The 26,424-nt window shown below is 35.2% G+C and overlaps 3 protein-coding genes across 5 annotated transcripts; 1 reads left to right on the forward strand and 2 right to left on the reverse strand.

The window, feature by feature from the left end:
- Nucleotides 1–351: 351 nt before the first annotated feature.
- Nucleotides 352–6,892, reverse strand: LOC109097340 (vacuolar protein sorting-associated protein 11 homolog). The gene is made up of 16 exons (XM_042765213.1): nucleotides 6,704–6,892; nucleotides 6,279–6,427; nucleotides 6,059–6,194; nucleotides 5,134–5,297; nucleotides 4,770–5,017; nucleotides 4,490–4,691; nucleotides 4,241–4,392; nucleotides 3,967–4,153; nucleotides 3,718–3,861; nucleotides 3,353–3,550; nucleotides 3,078–3,239; nucleotides 2,267–2,400; nucleotides 1,873–2,075; nucleotides 1,537–1,708; nucleotides 1,215–1,437; nucleotides 352–1,102 (listed from the first exon to the last, which is right to left on the reverse strand). The coding sequence occupies exons 1-16, from the start codon at nucleotides 6,843–6,845 to the stop codon at nucleotides 935–937; spliced, it is 2,784 nt and encodes a 927-aa protein (XP_042621147.1). The 5' UTR covers nucleotides 6,846–6,892; the 3' UTR covers nucleotides 352–934.
- Nucleotides 6,893–7,761: 869 nt separating this feature from the next.
- Nucleotides 7,762–18,756, forward strand: LOC109097196 (hypoxia up-regulated protein 1-like). Of its 2 annotated transcripts, none has more exons than XM_042765226.1 (24): nucleotides 7,762–8,048; nucleotides 8,835–8,907; nucleotides 9,082–9,175; nucleotides 9,286–9,364; nucleotides 10,063–10,217; nucleotides 10,304–10,380; nucleotides 10,472–10,653; nucleotides 10,832–10,947; nucleotides 11,140–11,326; nucleotides 12,199–12,333; nucleotides 12,427–12,509; nucleotides 12,854–12,986; nucleotides 13,169–13,356; nucleotides 13,468–13,606; nucleotides 13,725–13,782; nucleotides 13,966–14,033; nucleotides 14,130–14,297; nucleotides 15,355–15,536; nucleotides 15,651–15,738; nucleotides 15,953–16,209; nucleotides 17,150–17,234; nucleotides 17,350–17,602; nucleotides 17,762–17,854; nucleotides 17,993–18,756. In XM_042765226.1, the coding sequence occupies exons 2-24, from the start codon at nucleotides 8,841–8,843 to the stop codon at nucleotides 18,040–18,042; spliced, it is 2,937 nt and encodes a 978-aa protein (XP_042621160.1). In that variant the 5' UTR covers nucleotides 7,762–8,048; nucleotides 8,835–8,840; the 3' UTR covers nucleotides 18,043–18,756. The 2 variants fall into 2 exon arrangements, with proteins under 2 accessions (XP_042621160.1, XP_042621161.1); XM_042765227.1 differs by having other exon boundaries at nucleotides 7,763–8,048; nucleotides 13,966–14,036; nucleotides 14,139–14,297.
- A 287-nt stretch (nucleotides 18,757–19,043) lies between these two features.
- On the reverse strand, nucleotides 19,044–24,593 carry LOC109097348 (zona pellucida-like domain-containing protein 1). Of its 2 annotated transcripts, XM_042765228.1 has the most exons (12): nucleotides 24,529–24,593; nucleotides 23,346–23,490; nucleotides 23,156–23,259; nucleotides 22,583–22,809; nucleotides 21,958–22,142; nucleotides 21,495–21,567; nucleotides 21,266–21,363; nucleotides 21,047–21,127; nucleotides 20,668–20,839; nucleotides 20,441–20,549; nucleotides 19,652–19,675; nucleotides 19,045–19,550 (listed from the first exon to the last, which is right to left on the reverse strand). In XM_042765228.1, exons 3-12 carry the CDS (start codon nucleotides 23,247–23,249, stop codon nucleotides 19,399–19,401), a joined length of 1,215 nt encoding a protein of 404 aa, XP_042621162.1. In that variant the 5' UTR covers nucleotides 23,250–23,259; nucleotides 23,346–23,490; nucleotides 24,529–24,593; the 3' UTR covers nucleotides 19,045–19,398. The 2 variants fall into 2 exon arrangements, with proteins under 2 accessions (XP_042621163.1, XP_042621162.1); XM_042765229.1 differs by lacking the exon at nucleotides 24,529–24,593 and having other exon boundaries at nucleotides 19,044–19,550; nucleotides 23,346–23,383.
- Nucleotides 24,594–26,424: the final 1,831 nt, after the last annotated feature.

Here is a 26,424-nt window from a genome sequence, read left to right on the forward strand (position 1 = left end):
TGTCAAAAGTAAAACAAAGTTTAGCTTGTTTCAACAAGGGTAAAACAAGTTCACGGAGTAAAAAGGTGATTTTAACCAAGCTTCTTGGCAGAGACAGCGGTTCAAGGCGTCATGGGTCAGCACTTGAGAACAGGATGTGGTTCTTAGCACCTTTACTTGCTGGTTCAGCTGTTTAGCTTTGCAAACTTTTGTAACTCACCAAATAGTTTTAGCAAACTAGACACTAGTGAAGGTGTAAATAAATGAAAGTAGATTTGTTCAGAGGTTTTTAAATGTGTGACTTCAAAATACTTTTTTACACACATTTCAGTATTCTTTGGCCTACAATGTAAAATACTGTGTAAAGTTTTCCTTTTTTATTTCATGACAAATTAACATCTCAACAAACATCTCAGATAATACAACAGAATACAATATAATTACAAGCTACAAGTCAATGATGTTTTACATTTATTAATGACACCTTTACAGGCGTTTGACATTGATTATTGTTGATTAGTTGCTTTATCTGCTATAATGAATGGTTGCGATTCTAATTAAATATTATACAGAAATTATTAAGGGATGCAAGATAAAGCTGTGCAAGTTGTCTTCTATAGTGTGCCTATGGCAGCTGAATTCAAAGCTTGAAACGGTCACGGTCTTGAAGTGCAAGTTCTTTAAAGTTATCACTCACAGTTGGTTTTGATACTTTCCACTTTATGCTGATCTGATCTTGCAGGCTACACAGATGAAGACATTCCGAACAATCTTGCTCTCCGCTATCAAGCCTATAAATAAATCAACATCAAGAAGATGAGTTGCGGGGGTAAGTTAATTTGGATTTGTTCAAAGGCCATTCAAGCAGTGTAGAGCTGTTTCTGCAGCAGACCCTAGTCAGACATCTGACTCTAGATCAGCACTTCTTCTTTTAATATGAACTCCAGTCCAGCTCTCAAACATTCCTCTTGGTGTTAATGAGCAGATCTCTGTTGAATTCAGCCTCCAGATTCCCAGCTCCACTCTTTCCTCCAGGAGGATCCGTTATCAGAGTGAGTTTGTTAAACACTCCACGGCCAAAATAGTCAGCGATGACTGAGAAGCCGTCATTAGAGCATTTCAGCTACAAGATAGAGAAATTCTTTTCAATTTTCATTTGCATTTTTATTTTTAAGTATTTAGTTCACTGGCAACTTTGATTAATTCAAAATGTCCTGCAGGAGAAAAACCAGTACCTGTCTGTGGAAATGGTCGTGCAGATCTCGTTTCTGATCTTGCGCACGCAACATGTCCATCACTTTCCTGTTCTCAGGGGTGCAAGTGGGGCACTCGGCCTCACTCTCTGCAAAGCTCTCTAGGCAGTGCTGATGGAAAGAGTGGCCACACAGGAAGTGCACAGATGGCAACTCTAGTGGGCTGTTGCACATGCTGCACTTGGTCTTCTGGAAGATCTTTGCACTGAAAGAGCAATGTATTTTTTTTTAAATATACAATGGTGTTCCTATACTATCAACTGTAGCATCCATTTTTTAAATGCTGTTGACTTAATTCACTCACCACGTTTTAAGTTCCTGTATCTCAGTGCGAAGATGGGCTGTCTCCTCTCTATACTGTCGAATCTTCCTTTCATCTTCCTCAATCTGCTGGGTCTCCCGCTCCAGTTTATTTATCAGGTAGTCTTTTATGACTGACAGCGATGCTGTGGAATTATGAGCCAAAGTCTGCACCACTGCAACACAGACATTCATATAAAGTCAAAATTATGCTGAAGAGTTGGTTCACATTTTACACCATGACCGGAAAAGAATGAATTGTGTGAAAAGGTCACGCAATTATAGGTGAAAAACACAAAAGAGATGTTGACCACAAACTTTTTTGTATCCTTTTACTCACCCAGAAGTGGAGGCATCAAGTTATTTTCATCAATGTGCTGCAGGACTTCACTAATGTAGGCCTTGCAGTTTTCTTCTTTGCGTGCAAAGTAACCCAGAGCCTGTTCCCACAAACACACCTCACTGTCCCCGTAGCGTTTACAGGCCTCCACGACTTTCCCGTACTCCTCATTCTGCATGTGGTAATGCATGATCTGCTGGTACCTGCAGAAACAGGCTGTTCTGTCACTTATTTTTCTGCAGTTAATAGATGAAAGCTAAATGTAATGCAGCTGTAGTAACTGTGGTCTGTTGTCACACAAAGCTATAGTATGGCTGTAGAAGACTTGTAGCAGTTGTGTAGATTTTATAGCACTTTCTGAGTAAGTGATACAGTGATTGGAAATAGTGCTTACAGTTTGCCCTTTTCATACAGATACAGCACTCCTTCCTTGAAGTTGTGCATCTGACAGAGCACCAGGGCTTTGTCAAACACAGTGTGGTCACTTCTCAGCAGGGACAGTGCTGCCTCCTGCAGGACTTTCTTCTTCTGTCAGACAAAAGACAGAAAGAGTGATGGGTTTCCTGCAGTATATGCTTTTACAGTAAGCAATCCAAATGTACCCAAAAAATGTTAAAATGGTCTTGAGATTGTATTTTATAATGCAGTTACAATGTGATAGCAATGGCATAGCTATGGAATATGTATTTTTTTCTAGGGACGTACTGATATTAAAATTCTGGCCAGTGACAATAAGCTTTAAAAAAAATGTAAACGGTCTAAATACTAAAAATTATTTAAAAATTATTTTTTTTTTAATTAAAAAAAAAAAAAAAACTAAAATCAATTGTGTTGAATGCTACATAATACTATGCGTTATATATACACAATGTATTATAATGTTCAGTATGAAATATTTATTTTCATTTTCAGATTTGAGAATCTGCAGAATTGTCTTAAATATGGTAAAATAAGTTTTATGGACTACCAAACTTTTATTAATTGCTTAAAATAATTATTAATAATAATAATAATAATAATAATAATAATAATAATAATAATAATAATAATAAATGCCATAATTAAATTAAAATATCTAATATCTAATAAAAAAATATCTAATAAATAAGTCAAATTCTTCAGGTTCAGATGTTGTCAATAATAACATAATATAACATAATGAGACATGTGTGGTATGTGTACAGATTGCATAAAGCATGTTTTACCCCTGGGTCCTGCTCATGTGCCCAGTCCTGCAGTCTGAGCTCTAGCAGAGTGTCATAAACTCCCTCAGGTGAGAACGGATCCACCTCGATCATGTGTTCCAGGAACGCTCGCAGCTCTCGTGGGTTATTGGCAAAGACTGGGATGAACTCTTCTGGATTGGCCTGTAAAAAAGTAAGAACATTTTAAGATAAAATCTCAAGTAATTTGGCTTAACTCACTATGTTCTTGAATGTCAGATTATTTAAAGGTGTTATTGCTAATCCAAGTGAATGACCTTGTTTTCCGCAGGCCTGTCCAGACTGTCCCTGTCGGTTGAGTTTTTGTTAGGTTGATAGTCAGTGCAGAGGCGTTTTAAGAGGATGGTGGAACTCTCAGGTACATGGTGCATTAGAATTTTACCATAACGCTTCATATTACTCTCTGCCTGATCAAATGGTAACCGTCCTATGTAGCGTAAAGCCTCCTGATAATTCTGAAAAGGTTAATAAAAAAGGGGAAAATTATTTAATATATATATTTTCTGGCAAGAGCAAGGCAGAGAAAAGTTTTTGAAGACAAAATGAAAAAGTATAAGCTTACCTAAACTCGTTGAAAAGCATGTTTCATAACAGTTTATATCATAGCACAAGCTGTATTTACCTTCAAATCCTCTAGCTGGATCTTTAGATACCATTCATGGTGCATGTGTTTCTCTGCCAGAAAAACGGCATGACTGTGATAACCAGCCTGACGTAAGACCTTGATCGCAATTTCAACATCAAAATGCACCTCACTTTCATTGCTCTGTATTCACAGGAGGGATGCAGAGTATACAAAGCACTGTCAGTGGTCAGGGGTCATTCAAAAAGCTTAAATGCACATTCAGGCTAAAATAATTTTTCTACAGACCTTTATAAACTCTTCCAGCTTGGAGCTGTCCTTCAGTTTGGTGTAACAGTTGAGTAGTAGAGTAGTGTGGTCAGCGTTGGCCAGCGACTGCCTGTGGAGGGCCTGTAGGTACGCTGTCAAGTTATGTATCCTCTGTGCATCCAAAAATTTACGGATTACATATGAGGGCTCAAGCTTCCCAATGGTGCTAAGAGAGAAAGAAGATCAGGATGTAACCATGACTTACTTGAATTTAAATAAAATGTGTACCTAGAAATCTCAACTGCAAACCAACCGAATATACTGCTGAATAGCTCCATCGTGATCCCCTTTGACGTAGAGATGGTCTCCATACTGTCTGAATATCTCAGACAATCCATCATTGTCCAGATGTTGACTTTTAGCCAAGTTAATGGCCATCACAAACAGGTTCTTCTTAAACAGCATCTAAATAATACATTATTGATCGGTAATGTATATTACTTTATATTTTAGGTTTACAAAAAAAACAACGTTCTTTTAATGATAAGAACACTATTCTAACCTCTAGCTTGGTCTGTGTGTCTTTTTCTTGCAGCATATACAGTGTTCTGTCTCTTGTTAGGACATAAAAAGAGCCCCATTCTGCCAGAACATCAATGACATCATCAAACGCCGCACTGTAAGCGATAAACTTGTTGTCCAGGTCATAAATGGTCAAGATGTGTTTTTCTGTAGGGGATGTCTGTCTGCTACCAAATTCAGATCTGTACAAATGAAATGTCAAAAATGTGAATGCATATTAAAAAAAGGTTAAAGCGAGAATGCAATACAATGATTCTTACTTGCTGGGTGACTTGTTATTGTGTGTGATCAGCAGCAGATAGCCTCTGTGCCAGTGAGTAAGAAGCTTGTGCCCATCGAAAGCAAAACAGGGCCCTCTCTCATCAGGCTGGTACAAATACACACAGTCATCTCCAGCCACTATGAACTGCGAGTCCTGCGAGGGGTCTGTGAGTGCCGAGCAGCGGAGGGCGCAGCCGTGCGTGTCCAGTTCTATACGAGGGTACTCCTTCACTGATAATGTGTAACACTGTCAACATATGAATAATCCTGCTTTCAGTTTGTTATCATTTTCAGCTGCATTCACACAGTTTTATTACAAAGACAAAAAAAAAAAAAATCACATTCCATGTAACTAACATATACCTGCACTTTTTCTAGAGTGGCGACAAACAGGTGTGTGACTTTGCCGGCCTGTCGGAAAGCCAGGCCTGTGATTGGACAGTTGCCCTCATGGAGGCTGAGAGTTTTACTGTGTCTGTCTCTGGTGATGTCACCCTTCGTCAGCACAACACTGCCATCTGTAAAACCTGAGCATTCAACACAGATATTAGTCAGCAGAAAATCTATTATTGATGGAAAAAAAAAAAAATTAATTCTCAACTAAATTTTCTGTTTCACTTTGAAATGCATTATATTACAGAAAAAAATGTGTTGAAAAGGCCATTTAGTTTCACTGAAATTATTCACATAAGAAGTGATTTAGAGTTATGTTTATTTATTTTTACAAAATCATTATTAGCTGCCCTCAAACATTTAACTATAGAGGAATTATTACCTTTATGAAAAGTTTTTTCAAAAAATATAAAATACTAGCTAATACTCAAATCAATTAAATTAGTTAAAATAAATTATCAATCTGAATAATTACAGTATACAAGCTTATATAAGATTTCTCATTTTGGGGGAGACCTCAGATTGTGATTTTCAGTGCCAGTTTTGCACTCTTTTAAAGAGACATGTTGTGACAGTGTTAGTTTAGTATAATTAAAATTTTAAAGTTTTGAATTACTTTTTTATTTTTGGTTTTCATTTTAATTTTACTTCATTTTGTTATGTTTTTTTTTTTTTTTTTTTTTTTTTTAATATTAGTTTCTGTGTTTTTAAATATAGTTAGACTAAGTGAAATTTTTTTTTTTTAAATGTATAATATTATATATAATTTTATATTATTATAATTTTGTTTTATTTCCCTTTTCTTTCAAGTAACTGACAAGTTTTTAAATGGTTTAAGTTTTAAGTAACTACAATATCTCTGATTTGTGAATTTAAAAAAAACAACAACTCCTACCTATAGCCATGAAATTAAGGTTTTCATGTACACTGAGACAAGACACTTCAGTGGGTTTGTTTCCAGGTATGGCAGGGAATATCCGGGTGCACAGAGGACTGCCGCTGTCCTTCTTATCAAGGTTCCACACCTTCACCTGATGGGCAAACACAGAAACTCTAGAAATCAACTTACATTTCTAAAGCTTAATTTCTTGCGCTGACACCTGTCTGATTCTCACCAGAGGATTGATGCCAGGCTCGTCCTGACCCACAGACACCAGGATGTTGTGTTGTTTCAGCTGGTACAGGTGTGTCACGCGCAGTTTATAAGCCTGAAAGCTGGACAGCTGCAGGGAGCGGGTCAAAAACCAAATCTGCCCATCCATATGTGCATTATATGAGTCAAAGAAAACAATCATATGGCATAACTGAAATCACCATATATATAATCAGCCAGAAAGGACTGAATGTTGGAATTATGAAACATATAAAAGAAAACACATGCTATAATCCATTTTAGAAAGCAGACTTGTTGCAACCTATTAAAATATGCTACGATTTATGACTTATACAACTATAATTATGAAATATCCGTAGTATTATTGTTTATCAGTGTCATCATTGCTAACTAGCCTCAAGCATGACTTCAGCATTTTAAGGATATCTCCAAGCACAATGTGTCCTCGACCTGAATCACACGCCGCTATTCCCACCGGTAGTTGGAAATTTTTCCCATTTTCGCTCGGATCTTTCACCGTTTCTTTATCGAAAAACACAAATCGTCTCCACTGTAAGAACGCTGCCATTTTCCAAACAGTTCTTGTTTAGCAAAATCATGTGACTCACATCACGGTCATGTGACTAGTGTCAGGATATTCTTGTTTTCTGTTTTTTAGCTGTATTCGCAATAATATAATTAAGGTTGGACACAACAAGCCACAAATTAACTTGATAACATTTATTTCAACATATAATGTAAATTAAATAACTGATGCTGTTTAAAACCAAACAGAAAATAATAAGAAAAAATGCATACATGTTTGATTTAAATGTATATTTTCAAAAGTTATTAATATGGCCAAAAAGACATAATACAACAAAAGTTAATTAACGATGTCCGATTCTTGAACGAACTGTTCTTTTGATTCGGATCTTTTTAATGAATCTCTAGAACCGGTTCACGAATCGGACTGATCGTATCCGGTTCATGTGTCAACAAAGCACTGAATGAATGCAGGTTATCTCGTCTCTTTCATCGTGATGAGGCGAAAAGTCAGTTACTTTTATTGCAGAAATGTTTCACGCAAAACATAAACGCACATATGAAGAAAGGTGGTTTAATAAATATCATTTTATTTTAAACCCTAATTGAAGAACGTAATAAACAGAAATATGCCGTATAACATAATTGGGCCGTTTTATAACAAGTAATACATACATAGAATAACGTAAAAGAATCACTGAATCGGTTCTTTGAAAAGAACTGTTCAAACGAATCTAATCGCAGAAATTCGTTGTGCTCCCGTCGCTGCCATCAAAAACTACAACTTGTCGCACAGCAGTTATGTTCCCCTATTTCACGTGGACCAATCAGATCCGTGTTTAGTTACACGACTGACCACTCGCGCGTACCGGTTGGCACGTGGACCAATCAGCGTTCTCCATTCAAGGGTAAAGAGGCGGGACTTACGAGCATAGCGATTAGTTCTTCACTCGGCGAGCAGCGAGTTGTGTGGATCCAATGAGATCACGCCGCGTTCCGGGCCCAATAGAACAAGCCGGTGACTGCAACAGCAAAACCAAGCAAGCGAGGTGGTGTGCTCAAAGAGCATTGCTGGTAAATGCGATCTTCCTACCTTCTGTAAGACGTTAGATATTAAGGATCAGCACAGAAAAGTTCACATAATTCATAATTAGGACAGGGTAACCGTTTCTTAATATTGTTGTTCAAGTGTCAAGAGGGATTTACCAGTCAACAAGAGCCAATATAAAACTTGATCTCGCTAAAGGTAAGTGCCATGCCATTACTTTTTTTGTTGGAGATGTTTGGGCTCATCTGAGTGGTTGCATATGTTCATAAACGTGTCTTTATTAGCCTAGTACAGCAGTACATTCACAAAGACCATCAGCTGCATTTACTTATATGTGAGCCTTTAAAAAAAGAAAGCGTTATGTTTACTGCACATCATCAAACATTGAAATGACAATTTGACATGGTCATGATGCTCTTCCCATCAGGATCAGACAGCCTCATTCAAGCTTACGTCACACAGGCCGTGCAAATAGAAGTTTCCACTTTGCATTTTTGAATTAGCATTGAAAATGGGCTATCAAGGGAGAACTGTGACTGGAACAATAAAGCCAAATGAGATTTTTAATATATATATGAACTATTGTCTTCTTGTATTCTTTTTGCACCTTGGCTTTAGTGTCTCAATTCTGGAGGAAAACTAAAAAAAAAGTGTTTTATTCAAAATATACAGTTGGGGGGGCCTCCAGGAACAGGTTTGTGATCCACATGTTCTCAAGCTTTGTCTCAGACTTGTGGGTGGGATCCCATCAAATCAGCATGTACTTATCTAGACCTGTCACTGCCGGCTGTCTCCACCTACATGTCCATATATGACACTCAGACAGTTTTTCATATCAGGATGTAGTATTGTCAGTTTTAGTTTAAAATTGTTTGAGGGATCTTGCATGGTTTTGATATGCTTCCTGTTTTATGGACTTGCCACAGCTGCATTGTGACTTTTAGCCTACATGCTATTGAACCAGGCATTGTTTCTTTCCTGCAGGTCACAATGAGGGAAAGGTTGTCATTATGGGCAGTTTTTTGCCTAATAGTAGCATTCCTGCCTTCTCAAACAGGTAAGCAGCACATGAATTATGATATAGTCTTATATTTGCTCTAAATTTCCTTTGGTGATGTCCATCAGGATGAATTTAAATCTATGAAGATTGTAAACATGCATTATTTTTACATTCTGGTTTTCTTATCTAAAGCACAGAATTTCAGCTCCTACTGACATTTTTATGTTGCAGAATCAGTTGCTGTGATGTCTGTGGACTTGGGCAGTGAATGGATCAAAATTGCTTTAGTGAAACCCGGTGTGCCAATGGAGATTGTGTTAAACAAGTATGTTTTAGACATCCACAGATGTCACCTGACTTAGACTTGTAATAAAGAAATATTCTTTTCAGACAGAATTTTATTCCATTGTGACATTAAGCTTCTTTTTTGTGCAGGGAGTCCCGGCGGAAAACTCCAGTCGCAGTGTGCTTAAAGGAAAACGAGAGGCTTTTTGGAGACAGTGCTTTAGGAGTGGTAAGTAATTGTATGCCAATACCTTTTTTTTTTCTTCTTCTTTTTTTTACAACGAATTTAACTTGTAATGTGACATTTCCAAATAGAACATTGATTTTCAGTGAGAAAATAATATAGGGTGGTGCTTAATTTTATGAATCGGTAATTAAAAGTGGGGCTGCCCCACCAGAATGGAGGAAGTCAAGTGGGAAAGTTATTACTTTCTATCAAATATATTACTTTTATATTAAATATTACACAGATGTGCAATTGTGCTCCTCTTTATTATTTTTATTATATATATATATATATATATATATATATATATGTGTGTGTGTGTGTATATATATATATATATGTATATGTATATGTATATATGTGTGTATGTATATGTATATATGTATGTGTATATATGTATATGTATGTGTAATTTTTTATTTTTTTTTTGGAAACCTTTGTTAAAAAAAAAAAAATATTTCCTGTCACTTTTGATGATTTTAATGCATCTTTGCTGAATGGAAGTATTATTTTCTTACCCCAAACTTTTGAATGAAAGTGTAAACCAGGTACATGGGTTAAGGAAGAAAATAGTCTGTTTTGATTTCATGCTAATGCAGTTCTGTAGGATGAAAAACACCCCTTCATGTTCTCTTTGTCTCTAACACCTTGTTGCAGCATATTTGACAAGCTTTGACTCTAGCATACTTTATTCATGACAGGCTGTGAAGAACCCCAAGGTGGTTTACAGATTCCTCCAGAGCATTTTGGGAAAGCCAGCAGACAACCCACAGGTGGCACAGTATCAGAAACACTTCCCTGAACACCAGCTCCAGAGAGATGAGAAAAGAGGAACTGTGTTTTTCAAATTCTCAGAGTAAGTAATGGAGCACTTGCAGGTGCGTTAGCTGGAGCTGATGTGTTTTATATTAATGTGAAAAATGAATCTTTTATATCATCCAGAGAGTTGCAGTACACTCCAGAGGAACTTTTGGGCATGATATTGAACTACTCTCGTGGTCTGGCTCAAGACTTCGCAGGTTTGATTTTAAGGAGTGTTTTGAATAGGTGTCTTGGTTTTTGCAGATTGGGAAATTTGGAAGCACCAATAACTGTATTTCTCCCTCACAGAGCAGCCCATTAAAGATGCTGTGATCACAGTGCCAGCCTATTTTAATCAGGCAGAACGCAGAGCAGTCTTGCAGGCTGCCCATATAGCAGGTCTAAAGGTCCTTCAGCTTATCAATGATAATACTGCCGTGGCTTTGAACTATGGAGTCTTTAGGAGGAAGGACATCAACTCTACTGCACAGGTACTTCTGAGATAATTTACGTGAATTTATTTATTTATTTGGTCAACATTGTGTCAGCCAATGGTGTGGGTGGCCAACTAGTGGCAGACTGGAAAAAACAGAAAATTGACACAATTAATTTAAAGTGGGATTTCTGACTGATTTTTTTTTGATACTAACTCTGTTGTGTCTTTTGTAGAATATCATGTTTTATGATATGGGATCAGGCAGCACAACAGCCACGATTGTCACGTATCAGACAGTGAAGACCAAGGAATCTGGCACTCAGCCGCAGCTTCAGATCCGTGGAGTAGGGTTAGTCATGGTTGTCATGTTTTCCCCAACATATTTGGGCCACTTGGGAGTGCATGTATATGTATACAATATTGTATTGACTGACTATAACTGTTTTTTTTTTTTTTTTTTTACTTTTTTTTTACTTTTTTTTTTTACTTTTAACACTTTTTGCCTTGTTCTTCGAGGGTTGCCAAGCTCTTTAACGAACAGGTTCGATAGAACACTCGGTGGCTTTGAGATGGAGCTGAGGCTCAGAGATCATCTTGCCAAGCTCTTTAACGAACAGAAGAAATCAAAGAAGGACGTGAGGGAGAATCTGCGTGCCATGGCCAAACTCCTTAAAGAGGCTCAGAGACTGAAGACTGTGCTCAGTGCCAATGCTGAACATACGGCACAGGTATCTCAAACTCAAATAATTTATCTTAGTGGGTCAAAATACAGTTTTATCAGTTTGCAAAATTAAGAATGTCTGCTTAAAATCAAAATGCAGCTATTATCAGAATGCATACTATTATTGTGAGCCATTCATCCGTCCATATGTTTCTTTTTTTTTTTAACCTTCTACTTTTTAATGATAATATCATAACTCAATATTCTGGGGAAACAATAGACTTACACCGCTACTTTCGTACAATCAACTGCAAAATCACATTTTGATCTGTCTCAGTTTTTGAGTTCAATGCCCAAAATTAAATGAACAACCAATGGACAGAACAAAGTTCCCAACCTACATTGGTTGGGAACTTCCACTGAGGTGCAAGATGCTTTGTATCATTCTCAAACTATGCACTTGTGGAGGTCATGCAGCTTGAGTGTTGCTGTCATTAAAATGGAAAAAGGACAAACCAAATAAAACACTTTCAATTTAATAAGATTTCAATAAGAAATTTTCAGTTTCATATTCATTTTTCAATTTGACTTTCACTCAAATTATGATAACTTAATTTGTAATTTGAAAAAAAAAATGATTTAGAAAAATGCAAAGGAAAATGTTCATGTTTTAAGACGTTAAGACCACACTGTATTTACTTAGTAATATTCAGTACATAATATTTGCCCGCATTGGATGGCCTTGATTTAGATGCATGTTATCAAATGTCTTTCCTTGACTGGGTGAGATTTGTTAGACCTTCATTATGTGTAAACACAAAAACAACACTAGTATAAGACACTCAGAGTTAAGTAGTCTGTGCTGTGGAATTTCATTTGTTTGTCTACTTCAACCAAGCCTGGGTGGTTTAGTTTCCTGTTGACGTTATTTCTCTCCAGATTGAAGGTCTGATGGATGACATAGACTTCAAGGCAAAAGTGACTCGCTCTGAGTTTGAGGCCCTCTGCGAGGATCTGTTTGACAGAGTGCCAGGGCCTGTAAAAGAAGCTTTAGCTGCTGCTGAAATGAACATGGTGATGAGCTAAATATTATGGCATCGGCTTTATACAGGTTGTCTAAATAACTATGATTTAAAAATAATCAGAAATGCCTTTGTTGTCCAACAGGATGAGATTGAACAGGTTATTTTGGTTGGAGGATCCACCAGGGTACCCAAAGTGCAGGATGTGCTACTTAAAGCTGTGGGAAAGTATGTTTTTTGCCTCTAAAAAAAATCCTGTTTAACCTATAGTAAATCCTTTTGATTGGCTGTCAATGGAAAAAGATGCTTTTTAGGAACTGAGTGGTGTAATTACAACATCAACCAGCAGGGCAAACTGGGACGTGCTAACCAGCCAAATCTTGGCTTGACCCCTTTGTTATGGACTAGTAGTAGTTTAGGTTTGGTTCTTTTATTGAACAAAATCAGATACATTAAAACAACTTCTAATGCAATTCCAACATGTAATACAATAAGCATTAATTAACAAGTGAATAGATTTTCTAAAATTGGTACGATTTCAAATAATTAATCTTGGTTTCACTTGTCTCCAGAGAGGAACTGAGCAAGAATATCAATGCAGATGAAGCTGCAGCGATGGGTGCTGTCTATCAGGCCGCTGCGCTCAGCAAAGCATTTAAAGTCAAGCCTTTCTTGGTCAGAGATGCAGCTGTGTTTCCCATACAGGTGAGAGGGTGAAGACAAAGACCTTGTGCTCTTTTCAAAAATTGGATTTGTATTAATAGTTTTCACTCAGTCCTGTCCAAGAACACTGAGATGTTTTATTTAACAGACAATTAATCAGCATGTTTAATGGTCTTTCGACAGTGCTTAAGAAGTTCTCAGATGTTTTCTGTCACCTTCCTTAGGTCGAGTTCAGTCGTGAGACAGAGGAAGAGGATGGCGTGAAGACCGTGAAGCACAACAAGCGCATCCTGTTTCAGAGAATGGCCCCGTATCCCCAGAGGAAAGTTATCACCTTTAATCGTTACACGGACGACTTTGTCTTCTATATCAATTATGGAGACCTCAGCTTCCTCAGTGAACAGGACCTGAAGTAAGTGACCAGGTTTTATTTATTTATGTTCAGTTTTATTTGTTTACACTTTTTCAGAAATATCAGAACATACTCAAGTTAATATCAAACCGATCTTTCTTTCTTTCTCAGAGTGTTTGGATCTCAGAATCTGACAACGGTGAAACTGTCTGGAGTGGGCAGCAGCTTCAAGAAACATTCAGATGCTGAATCTAAGGGCATCAAGGCCCATTTCAACATGGATGAAAGTGGAGTGCTAATTCTGGACCGGGTTAGTACTGGATTTTAGTTTATAATGAATCATGACATTAGTACATTTTCCAACTATATCACTATGAAGTTTAACCAAGCCAGTTTAAGCCAGAAAAACTGAATTTTAAACTTTTTAGGTGGAGTCAGTGTTTGAGACCATTGTAGAGGAGAAAGAGGAGGAGTCCACGCTCACAAGTAAGTTTTGGAAATGCTTAAGTCTTTTATGCGTGCGTGCGTGCGTGTGTGTGTGTGTGTGTGTGTGTGTGTGTGTGTGTGTGTGTGTGTGTGTGTGTGTGTGTGTGTGTGTATATATATATATACATACACACACACACACACATATTTTTTATAATATAATGTGTGTGTGTGTTTCCACAGAACTTGGAAACACCATTTCCAGCTTGTTTGGTGGTGGCAGCTCAGAGCCAAATGTGACTGAACCAGTTACGGTAATTCTGCTTAATGACTCTGACAGACATTTAAATTTTTTTTTTTTTTTTTCAAATTTGTTCTTGACATTTTTGGTTTTTTTTTTTTTTTTAACGGTTGAGGATGAAGAAGAAGTGATTCCAGAGGCTGGGACAAACCAGAACCAGTCAGAGAAACAGGAAGAGTCTGCCCAGGAGAAACCCGAGACAGAGGAGGGAAAAGATGGAGAGCCTCAGGCGGAGGAGCAGAAAGACAACAAAGAAGATAAAGCAGAAACTCAGGTGAGATGATTCACAGTTAATCACATTTCTGGAGAGGTGCAGAATGATTATAGAACCTCTTGGCTTTCATGAGACTTTAGTTCACTAGTTCTGACCTGTTATTCTCAGGAGGGACTTCTGACTTCTCCTCATGTTTTATTATACAATGTGCCATGCTGAAACACCTGACTGGAGTTTCTTGTAGATTTAATTATCTTAAATTATTTCAGTGTACTGTAATATCTAATATGTTGATCAATAATACAAATGATACTTTATCAATAGTAGTTCTTTCTTACTGGCCATTGAAATGGTATTTTGCATTATTTATTATAAATTATAGTAAACAGTTGTTTTAATTGTGGAAATATATTTTAATCCCAATTACAGTGGGTTTATTTTGCTTTTTTTTCACCTTGAATATTAATGACAGGGTTCCCATGGTCCTGGAAAACCTGGAAATATCAGGACATTTTGAAAGTCTGGTTTACAGGCCTGTAAAGGTCATGATAGTTTCTATAGGAAATAATTTTAAGAGATAAAATGTTTTATTTAAAGTAAAAAAAAATAAAAATCCCCCAATTATTTTGCTAAAAATTGTCTTATGGGTCCACAATCAGTTATCTTTATATATTTGTATAATATTGTGTGTGTGTGTGTGTGTGTGTGTGTGTATAATATATATATAGTATATATATGTATAGTGTATTATAGTATTATTAGCTTTTTTTTTTTTTTTTTTTTTTTAATTATTATTAGCTTTTTTTTTTTTTTTTTTTTTTTATTTTTTTACTTTATACAGTCAATCATGGACTTTCAAATGTGGGACAAACTTCAAGTTTCAAGTTTAGTGACAAACTGTTATATTGTGCCACCAGCACCATATACAAGTTTCTGCCCCATGTGAATTACATGCATCACTCACGTCAGCAAGGGTCCGACTATAATTCTTAAATTTCAATTTGAACCATGTATTATTATATTGCAGTTTCATACAAGTTACCAGCCACAGTTGAGTTACTCCATTTGATTTAGTATAGAATCTGTCTAGAATTGAACTCTCACCTCCATCACACAGGGAGAGACAGAAGCCGAAAAGCCTGAAGAGAAATCAGATGCTGAGAAAGCAGAGGAGACCGAGGCGGACAAGAAATCCAAACCTCTGAAAAAGAGCAAAATATCAGAAGACATCACAGTAGAGCTTGAGGTGAACGATGTTCTCGATCCCAGCACAGAGGACATGGAAGTGTCTAAAAAGAAGTAAGTGTCTCTTGCTTCTCAGAATTAATTAACGTGGAGAATGAATTAACTGAGAGTGGGAAATGGGACAGACACTCTATAGAAACTGAAGAATGTGTTCCTCCCTCATATCAGGCTGCAGGACCTCACTAACCGTGATCTGGAGAAGCAGGAGAGAGAAAAGACCCTGAACAGCCTGGAGGCTTTTATCTTTGAGACACAGGTATAATGAAGCTCTCTGCAGCCCTTCCCAGTGTTTGAGCAATGACTCACAGTTCCAGTGGTGTGACAAAGAGGCCTAAAAAGCTTTATTTGCAGAGCTTTAGGTGAAATCTATAGTGGAGTTAAGGCTGTATGATGATTAAGGATTGGTTTTTATTTTTTAGGGCAACTATTCTTTTGAATTTACAACAAATGTTTTCCTTCTCTCTGTCTAGGATAAGATGTATCAGAATGAGTATCTGGCTGTTGTGACTGAGGAGGAGAAAGAGCAGATCACAGGCAAGCTGAGCGAGGCTTCTAACTGGATGGATGAGGAGGGTTACACCGCTGGCACTAAGGAGCTGAAGGAAAAGCTGTCTGAACTAAAAAAACTTTGTAAAGCCATGTTCTTCAGAGTGGAGGAGAGAAAGAAATGGCCCGACAGACTGGCAGCTCTCGACAGCATGCTCAACCACTCCACCATCTTCCTCAAGTGAGTGAGAGCTGCATCAATGACTTCATCCATCCATTTTCTTTCTTTCTTTCTTAATAAAGAAATGTGACTCTGGACCACAAAACCAGTCTTAAGTTGCTGGGATATATTTTTAGTAATAGCCAAAAATACATTGTATGCCAAAAATCATTAAGACATTAAGTAAAGATCATGTTTCATGAAGCTATTTTGTAAATTTCCTACCGTAAATGTATCAAAACTTAATTTTTGATTAGTAATATGCATTGCTAAGAACTTTATTTGGACAACTTTAAAGGCGATTTTTTTTTTTTTTCTTCAATATTTAGTTTTTTTTTGCATCCTCAGATTCCAGAGATTTTCAAATAGTTGTATCTTGGCTAAATATTGTCCTATTCAAACAAACCATACATCAGTGGAAAGCTTATTTATTCATAAATTTAGAGATTTTGTGGTCCAGGGTCACAAATAAAAATGTATAAAAATAGAATTTAAAAATATTTAATTTATAGGTAAATTAATTATTAAATTTATAATCCATGTAAAAATAATGCATGTATTTAAAAAAAAAATTGATTAAAAAAAATATTTAATGAAATTATTTGTATTATATTACATTTATAAAAATATGTAAATATTTAATACATTTAATACATTTTATTACATTGTTACTTTTTATGTTTAATACATTTATTTTTTAATCAACATAAAAATGGATATAAAATAAAATGTTTTCAAATAATTCTTACAAAACTATATTTCTAAACATATGTAAATACTAATAAAATATGTAAATATTTATTTAATACATTTATTAATTTCATTGTCTTTATTTAAATTCATATTAATATTTTTTATTATTATTATTTATGTATACCTTATGTATTAGGCCTATTTTATTTTTAAATTAATTTATTTTTGTCTTGGTACTCTTGTAACTTACATGGGATGTTGTTTATAGGAGTGTTAGACTGATTCCTGAGGGGGACCAGATCTTCACGGAGGTTGAACTGAAGACACTAGAGAGGGTCATCAATGAAACAATGGTATGCATTAGATTTCTTTCCCCACATTCCTATTTCTTTCATCCTTCCTCGTCAATTCCACACAAAAATCTCTTTTGATTCTTTCTGCATTTTTTGTTTTTTCTTTTTATTGCAGACTTGGAAGAATGAGACCATTGCTGAACAGGAAAAACTGTCCCCAACAGAGAAACCTGTTCTGCTCTCTAAGGACATTGAAGCTAAGCGTTCCCTCTTGGACAGGGAGGTCAACTACCTGCTGAACAAAGCAAAGTTTGCCAAACCAAAGCCTAAAGATAAGGCTAAAGACAAGAACACCACCTCCACAGAGAACAGCAAAGCTAACAGCACAGAAGATGCAGAGAAGGTTATTCCCCCCAAGAGCGATGATGGTGAGAGTGATTTTTTTTTTTTTTTTTTTTTTTTTTTTTTTTAAACTTTAGCATAATTTTATCAAATCAGTAGACCCATAATATAGATTTTACAACTCTTCGTTCAGTTACTTTTCCTGTTAATATGCAGTAAATCTGGTATATGAATTGTGCTTTTAGCTGAAGAGGTGAAGCCGGCAGAGGAGCCTCCAACTGCTGAAGAAAAAGAAGAAACCATACTTGAACTAAATCCAGCAGAAAATACGGATACAGGTAATTCACAATCGACTAATCATCCAGACATCAGTGTGGATGCAAAATCATTTCAACATTAGCTCTGTGATCAAAAATAACAGAATCTAATGATTGAATGGCTTTATATAAAAATGTAATGTGTTTCTTCTTTTGCAGAATCAACAGAGGGCAGTAAATCAGAAACCCATATAGGGGATGAATTATAACATCTGGAATTCTTTAAAGTTATTTTGTTATATTTATTGACTCAGTTAAATGGTTAAAAATCCCCCCCCCCCCCGCCCCCCAGGTCCCTTCAGCAAATTGGAACAGCTTGACAATGGTGTTTATTTCGGTGTTATTAATGGTGTTTAGTGACCCTGAACCAAAAGAAAATACCAATCCCAACTCAAAGCTTAGTGCTTCTTCCATTTGTTTAATTTTGCTTCTTAATCCATGAATGAATGATCTTCTCCCTCTCAGAAACATGACATCTGTCTGTTTGAGTCACAAGGAAATCAAAATGGCATGCTTGACCAAAGCAAACATGCTGTCCTTTGTGTGTAAATGCAGATCATTTTGAAATGGTTGTTTATTTCATGTCCTCTGACTCAAGACAACTTTGCTTTGCGTCCAGAAATGTATATTGAGGAAATGTGAAGTTCATGCTGAATTGTTGCTTAGCAGTCTTCTGTTTAGTTTTGCTGGTTCATCTTTTTCCATTCCCAAAACAGCCGTTTGTACCTGTGAGCATCTTCTGTGTTAAACATCTGTATTTATGGACTTGAGTATGATTAGTATGCATTGCACTGACATCAAATCAGTTTCACAAAAAGGTTATTTTTGCTTTTATGTTTTCATGTGCAAGTCTGTGTGGAGAGAAAAATGTGGAAATGGGAGAAGATTGTTTCTAAACTGTTAATAAAGTCTCATTTTTTTTATATCTTTGCACATTTTGTAATATCTTTTTTTTATTATTATTAACCTTCACACTGGTTAGCGTGACGTTAGTCTTTATTTTACTATTTTTCTGGAGTTAATTTAATACGTATATAATTTTCTTAATATAAATTTAGTGAAGGAAAAGCCACAAATAGGCCATTTTAGATGCTTAAAAATTAAATCAAATTTTAAATATATATAATTTCATAACAAGCACAAATCTGAGTACTTGAAGTCTAGTGTTTACAGCCATAAATTAATATTTCTCAGTGTTGCTTTAATTGTTCATATAAATTACAACAGCAAAATACTTTCTTTTACAAGAGTGCCCTGTTACAGAAAACTCAAAAATGCAGCTATATAAATGGAATATAGTTAAAATCATAATGAACATTGGCATGCAAAAAAATGTGACAAATCTAATCCATTCAGTAGACTGTTTTACTGTAAGGCACATACCTATTTATAACTGGTTTTATGACATTTTGTTCTTCCTTATGGCATCATCTACTCATCCTCTAAATCTTGAGCTCAACCAAACTACAGGTCTAGATGCAGAAAGCCCTGTCTATGAGAACAACTTTCATGGTGGTGAGGGAACCATCTCAGTGGAGAAGAATGGGATATCTGTTTGAGAGCTGTCAGTGGAAGAAGCTTGATTTGTCTGCACTGAACTTGTTCTTGCGGATCTTGTAGATGAGCACAGCCAGCATGATGGCACACAGGCCTCCGAATACCCCTGCTGCCACAGAGACACCCACCACCACCTCATCCTGCTTCAGTTCCTTAGACACTGTGCAAACACAGACACACCAAATTGACCCATTAAAAAAGGAAACTCTATTTCAAATTTCTCTCTAATTCAAATTTAAAGAACCGAAAACAAGTGCATACCTGTAGCAACAGGTGCAAATGGTTCTAGAGGATTATAAAAAGAAAAAAAAATTCGAATGATGAGTTCAAACACACTGCATTATAATAAAAGTTCATATACATAAAAAAAATACGTGTGATAGATATTAGAACATCTTTTCTCATCAGTAAAGTTTATTCATCAGGGGTTCTGCAGGTTTAATGAAGGTAAAGTTTTATTAATTGATTAATTAAATGAAACAAAATAGGTCCATGTGGTCTGTACGTGTCTTGTGTTAATTAGCAAAGCTTCAGACTTTAAAATTTTCAATATTACTTTTAATTTTACAATAAATTAAAAATTAAAACACCTTATTGTTTGAATAGCTCTGCTCCCAACCACTATGATGTGGAAATAACTTAGAAATGACTGTACCTTCTGATCATAAAATAAAATATAATAAAAGAAAAATTTGTCAACAGTATTTTTTCTAAAAATCATTTACTTGAAAAGCAAAATGATAAAATAAGAAGTCTTTGTTCTCGTTTTCTCCGATAACAAGACCATGTATTTTGCATCTCAAGTAAATGTATCTTGATGTGTTTATGTTTAGTTATTTGTATTGGAAAACAAAATAAATATTCTGAGGAAGGTTTTTTGTTTTGTTTTTGCAGTGCATGCATGCAACATTTCATGTCATGACTTTTCGCTGCTATTTAACAGCTTTTTAGGCATTTTTGTGGAAGGGCGAATTAAGACTTTTTAAGACCTGCAGAAACCCTGTTTAATGCATATTTGAATGATTCCTTTAAACAGCTGGTTGCTCTTACCGTCCACTTTGGTGATGATTGGCCCAGAGCTCACCATAGCAACATCACTCACTGAGGTTCCCTGAGCTGACTGGACGGCCCTCCGCTTCCTTAAAGAAGTTGTGCAATTCTAATGCATGCATCATAAAATGCATTTAAATACACTTCAGTTAGATGATGGTGTATGTGGCCCCTTTTGTGAAGTATAAATTGAGGTTTTTGTCAGCCATGTTACATGTTGTTCATACCTGCCGTAAGGATCTACAGAAAGAGCTCTCGCAGAGCCTGGTGGCACAGTGTAGATAAAAGGTTGACACCGTCCTGTTTCTGTGCTCCACAAAGCGAAAAGTCTCGAACGAGAAGCGTGCCACCTGCTGTACTCCATTCACACCCATTATGGTTTGTACATCAAGGTTGCATCTGAGAATGACAGAGGATGCTGGGTAGCAACAGATTATATGTAATCTGGATTATGTAATCAGATTCCAAAAATTATGCATTTTTAGATGCATATTTGTATTTGAACCATCCTCTAGCAATCATCTTTGCTAAAGATTAGATTTATTTCTGAAAAATGTGATTTAAATATTAAATGTGAAATATTACAACAAAAGTCTTCACACATACCCGACAAAAAGGTCAAATGATTTGCTGTTTCCTGGGTAAGGACTTGTGGTTGTATAGCATCGATCCAACAGAACATTGAACCTTTATGGGGAGAATTAAATTAACAAAGTGATATATCAACTTAATAATAATTCTGCCCTGGGCATGATTTGTATCATATCATAGGCCACCTTATGATGAATAACATAATTCACAAAGGTCTCAAACTGAGCAAAGTACCTCTCTGTGAGATTAGTGGCTCGGACTTCCACAAAAACCCTGGTTTTCAGCATGAGACCCGTTGGAGGTATGAAGAGACGAGTTGTATATGTGTAGTCCTTTGAGTCAGTGCAGAAAGACAGTTATGAACACATGCAGCTGGCCAGTTTCAATAACTCCCTCATGTTATTGTCAATAATGTGTTATGCTGAAAGTCATTGCTAAACTGAGCCAAATGAACATATAATACCTCAAAAAGAGCCATTCTCAGAGTGCTGATGAAACTACCATTATTGTCTTTAATTGCCAAACTCACTCCAGATCTGCAGAACAACAGAGGTTTGTGTGTAAATGATTCGTGAGTAATTCATTTAGACTGATCACATTTCACATATTAAGACATACAGCGGAAGCCAAAAGTCTGAGATCACCGAAAACACTTTTATTTTGCATTTTTCTAATACATTTTTCTGCATTACAAATTCATAAAATTGGTATTTTTGTTGAAGTTTGATGCAAGGAAAAACATCTGACCTTTTGTACAACATTCAGATGGTCACAAAGTTGCTCGTTTTATTAGTGAACTAAAAATAGTGTAAACATTTATTCTTCATTTCATGGTTCAATATGACTATTTTTTTTAACCATGAATCCCAGGTTTTTAGTGCGGTCTCAGACCGTTGGACCTCACTGTTCATGTTCACTCCACTCACACACTCATCTCCGTGTTGTTGACCAAGTACTGCAGTGGGTATCTACAGGAAAAGAGGTATTTCATCTCCTGCCTGTAGGTGATGGTTCCAGCACTCAAGTCTTGAGTATTGATCACTCCAGAGATGTTCACAGACTGAACACTAGAGAAGTCTGAGAACAGCCCAGATCCGATCTCTTCGGTGATCTGTTAGATTACATGAGATACACCTTTAGAATATCAAAGAAACGTATATACTGCAAGGCATCTTCAGATAAACCAAAATGTTTACTGTAACAGAAATTGACTAATTAGATATAACTGAAGTATTTTAACTGAAGTTTTTCCAGGTCAGAATAAAAGGAAAACAGACTATAAAAACCATAAAAGTAACTAATTTAACAACTTATGCAATTAATATTAATTTACCAAATATGTATTAACAATAACATTTCAGCTTTTAAATATACAAATAGTCTAATATATATATATATATATATATATATATATATATATATATATATATATATATATATATATATATATATATATATATATATATATATATAATGTATTATGTATTAATGTATTATTATTTGTTATAACAACTATTATTTTTATTACATCTGCTGTAAAATGTCTCATACCACCAGCTTATTGGAGCAGACAGATATGTATGGTTCAGTGATGTAGAACTGGAATTTCACTACAGGTGGGTCGACGGTCCAGTCAGCGGTTCCTCTGCACTCAGGTTTGCCGAACTGACCATTAAGAGCCACCATGGATTCATTGTATCCATAGAAGTACATGGGGCATAGCAAAATCAGCAATTCCATCCTGTTTGTGCCACATACAACTGTGATATCAGAGTTGTCTGTAAAAAAAAAAAAAAAAAAAAAAATATATATATATATATATATATATATATATATATATATATATATATATATATATATATATATATATATAATAAAATAAGTTGCAGTAACCTATTATGAAGTTTATTGCTTGCATTTAAAACCACATGAACCATAACTAAAAGGAGGACACATTATTAAAATAATACTGTATGTTTAAGAAAACACACTCCTCAAATTGCTGGGTGGTCTTGGGTTCCTTTTGTGGTTCCAAAGGAAATGAAAGGTGAGATAGTGATGAGAGAATTAAGGATGTATAAAGAGGAAGAGGAGAAGAGAGGATACATGTATGCTTTGACTGACCCGGGTCTCTGAATGTTGGGTGGGTGAGGCAGGGACTCTGAGCCTCTGACTGGAGAATCAGGACGAGCTGACACACTAGGAGGGCTGGCCACATGATGCTCTGGCTGCAGGGAAAATCCCACACATCACATTATCACCTTGACCTCAATTCACTCAAAAACACATTTTAAAAGCAAAAACATCTACTTACAATCGGATCACGCAACAGGTTTTCCGTTCTTTGTTCAGGTGTCACCAACAAACACTGAATGCAGCAATTCAAATGAGCCTAATGTCACTAGTCACACGTTTTTGGATTTTGATGAAGGAGAGCGCCAACAAAGAACATCTGACTCCTGTTTTAAACAACATAAAATACATTAAATAGTGTGATATATATATATATACTTTTTTTCTCAAATACTTTTAGATTACTCATTTATCATATTGATTTAAATAGGATAATCTTGTACCATATATATATATATATATATATATATCTATATATATATATATATATATATATATATATATATATATATATATATATATAATTATTACGTTTCTTGTTATTAACATTATGAAGGGCACTAAACATTATGTTACGTCAAGATTTCTTAAACTGGGGATGGTAAAGGAACTGCAGGGGGTAACAAAAAAATATAAAATAAATCCAGATAAACAATATAAATGTACAATTAAAATAAAGAATTTTAAAATATCAACAATCAAAATAAACACTAACCAATAAATAAATAAATAAATAGTTTACCTGCTTGTCATGTGAACATTAACCAAGTTAGAGACCCGTGAACTTGCAAATGTGATACTAAATTATTAACTTATTACCTTTAAATCTCAGGGGGACCTAAATATATTAGGTGAAAGAGATTTGGCTGACAAAAAAAGTTTTTTTTTATTTTCATTCACAAATTTTAAAATGTAATTTAATCTAATTACAAGTACTTAATTTTTGGAATCCAATTATTTAATTCCAGATAACATGTAATCAGTTACAAGCCAGCTCTGTATGTGTGTGTGTGTTGTGTATATTACAAATTAAATTCATTTTATGATAGATAGATAGATAGATAGATAGATAGATAGATAGATAGATAGATAGATAGATAGATAGATAGATAGATAGATAGATAGATAGATAGATAAAATAAAATGCATGAAATAAAAATAAAATGCACGAATAACAAATACAAATCTTTTTTTAATTAAAAAAGATAAAGCAATATCAATGCAAATACGTATCTAAATTTAATTTTACACAATTTGAAAATAAAGAAAACCCTAAACAAATAAACATACAAAATAAATAAATACCATCAATATTAGGACTTATATTCAGACTAGAACTTAAATCATAAAGATGTATGTATTACCTTGTTCACCTTCTCTCTTTTTGTTGTCTGTCTCTCTGTGTTTATGATGTTATAGCTATTTATACTGGCCCCTTTCTATCTATAGGTGTGAGGGAGGGCACCAGATACACAACAGGGGGTTATGAGAAAAAAGGGACGCCAGAGGAGGAACACGAGGAGTTTTAAGAAGATCAGTGTAAGTTCAGTATCAGGTAGCATCTTGCTGCTCATGTAGCACCAACTTGGCTTTTGCATAGAGTTATATTCTATAAATGCATTATATCACTGTGTATCAGGCTGCACTTAACTGTGCTATTATAACAAAGCGATATGCAACAAATATGTCCTCTTGAAGACAAAAGATGGTCAAGTTATAAAACACGTGGTCTATTCTAATGACGCATTATGTCACACTAATTAGGAATATTAGGATTATTCTAACAGATTTATGGTTCATTTGTTGAAAAAATGCCTTGTTATAAATTAAATTTATATAATAAAATGAATATAAAATTATATCTTTTTATTATAGAAAAAATAATATTACAGTAAATAACTGGTTGAGAATAATTATATACACATCTTCTTTTTTTCACAAAAGGACGATAAAATCCAGTCCAGAAATGAAATAACCTGTATTATAATTTCAGAGCTCTGAACTATTATATTTTATAAATTGAAAGAAATGAAGAGCATCATAGTACCTTTCTTAAACAAATAATAAAAGCAGTCTTAGTTGTCTAACCTATTCATAATATTTTTCATAAAATACACGCACACACACTCTCAATATCCTTTTTTAGTGTATGTGGTTTCAGGTATATGCAGTCTTCGTGAGAAAAGTTCTCATCACCTCATCGTTTTCTAGAAAAAGATATCACACCCTTTCAGACAAAGCATGTCATCGTCAGAGCGTTATTTCAACAAAGACAGCCCCTCTTAAAAGTGCACGAGAAAGGAACAATGTAGCACATGACCTTCTAAGACACTGTCCGTCTGGCTATCTGGTTCCTTACATTGTTTCATTTAGAATCCTCTGGACTAGCCAACCTGGGCCCTCATTCAATATATATATATATAGTATTGTGATGCATAAATATCCTACATCTGCAGGACCTTCAAAGACTCCTGTTTAATTCTATGGTGGTTGTAGTAAACCACCAATCTATTCACTCATCTATTCAGATTCACTGAATTGTCATTTGCTAAATAATATCATGAAAATATGCATAGGTTATTATATTCCTCAACTAATTTACCCATTGTGTATACTTGGTTACTTGATGTGCGCCATACGCATTTATTCAAGACCAAATGTCAAAACATGATCATGTAGATTATTCTCAGCATTCTCTGTCTGCCTGCAGGGGCGTCATGATCAAATCATCTCCCTCCATTATATGTCCCAGTAACACAGCTGGATGAAATCACAGGGAACAAATCATACAATAAGGTGTACAAATATCCTGATTTCAATGTAACCTGAGATTTACTCATTAGTACTTCATCTGTTTTAAAGTCATCCCTTATGAAAATTACGAAAATGTATGGTAACCATGTTTTTTGGTGTATTGATTACCATTTGTAGTACCACAGTTTTACTACAAATACCATGTTTAAACTATGGTTAGTGTAGCAAAACCATGATTTGTTCATTTGTGTTCACCATGGTTAGTAACCATGGTTTTTGGTTTTATTTGTAGTAAAAGTTAAATCTGTTCTGAAGTGTCTCTGTGCCTCTATAAAAACACTAAAATATGCCAGCACTGACCCACCTCAGTCCCTAATTCAAAGGTGGATCAGATGAGCATTCAGCTTTGTTATGGCAGAGAATATTTCATAAAGACTAAATGTAATACATATATTCATATTTTTATTTCATAACTTCATATTGAAAATATTCATTTCATACAGCTG

The sequence above is a fragment of the Cyprinus carpio genome, chromosome A10, assembly GCF_018340385.1.
Source record: "Cyprinus carpio isolate SPL01 chromosome A10, ASM1834038v1, whole genome shotgun sequence".
In the NCBI taxonomy this organism is placed as follows: Eukaryota; Metazoa; Chordata; class Actinopteri; order Cypriniformes; family Cyprinidae; genus Cyprinus; species Cyprinus carpio.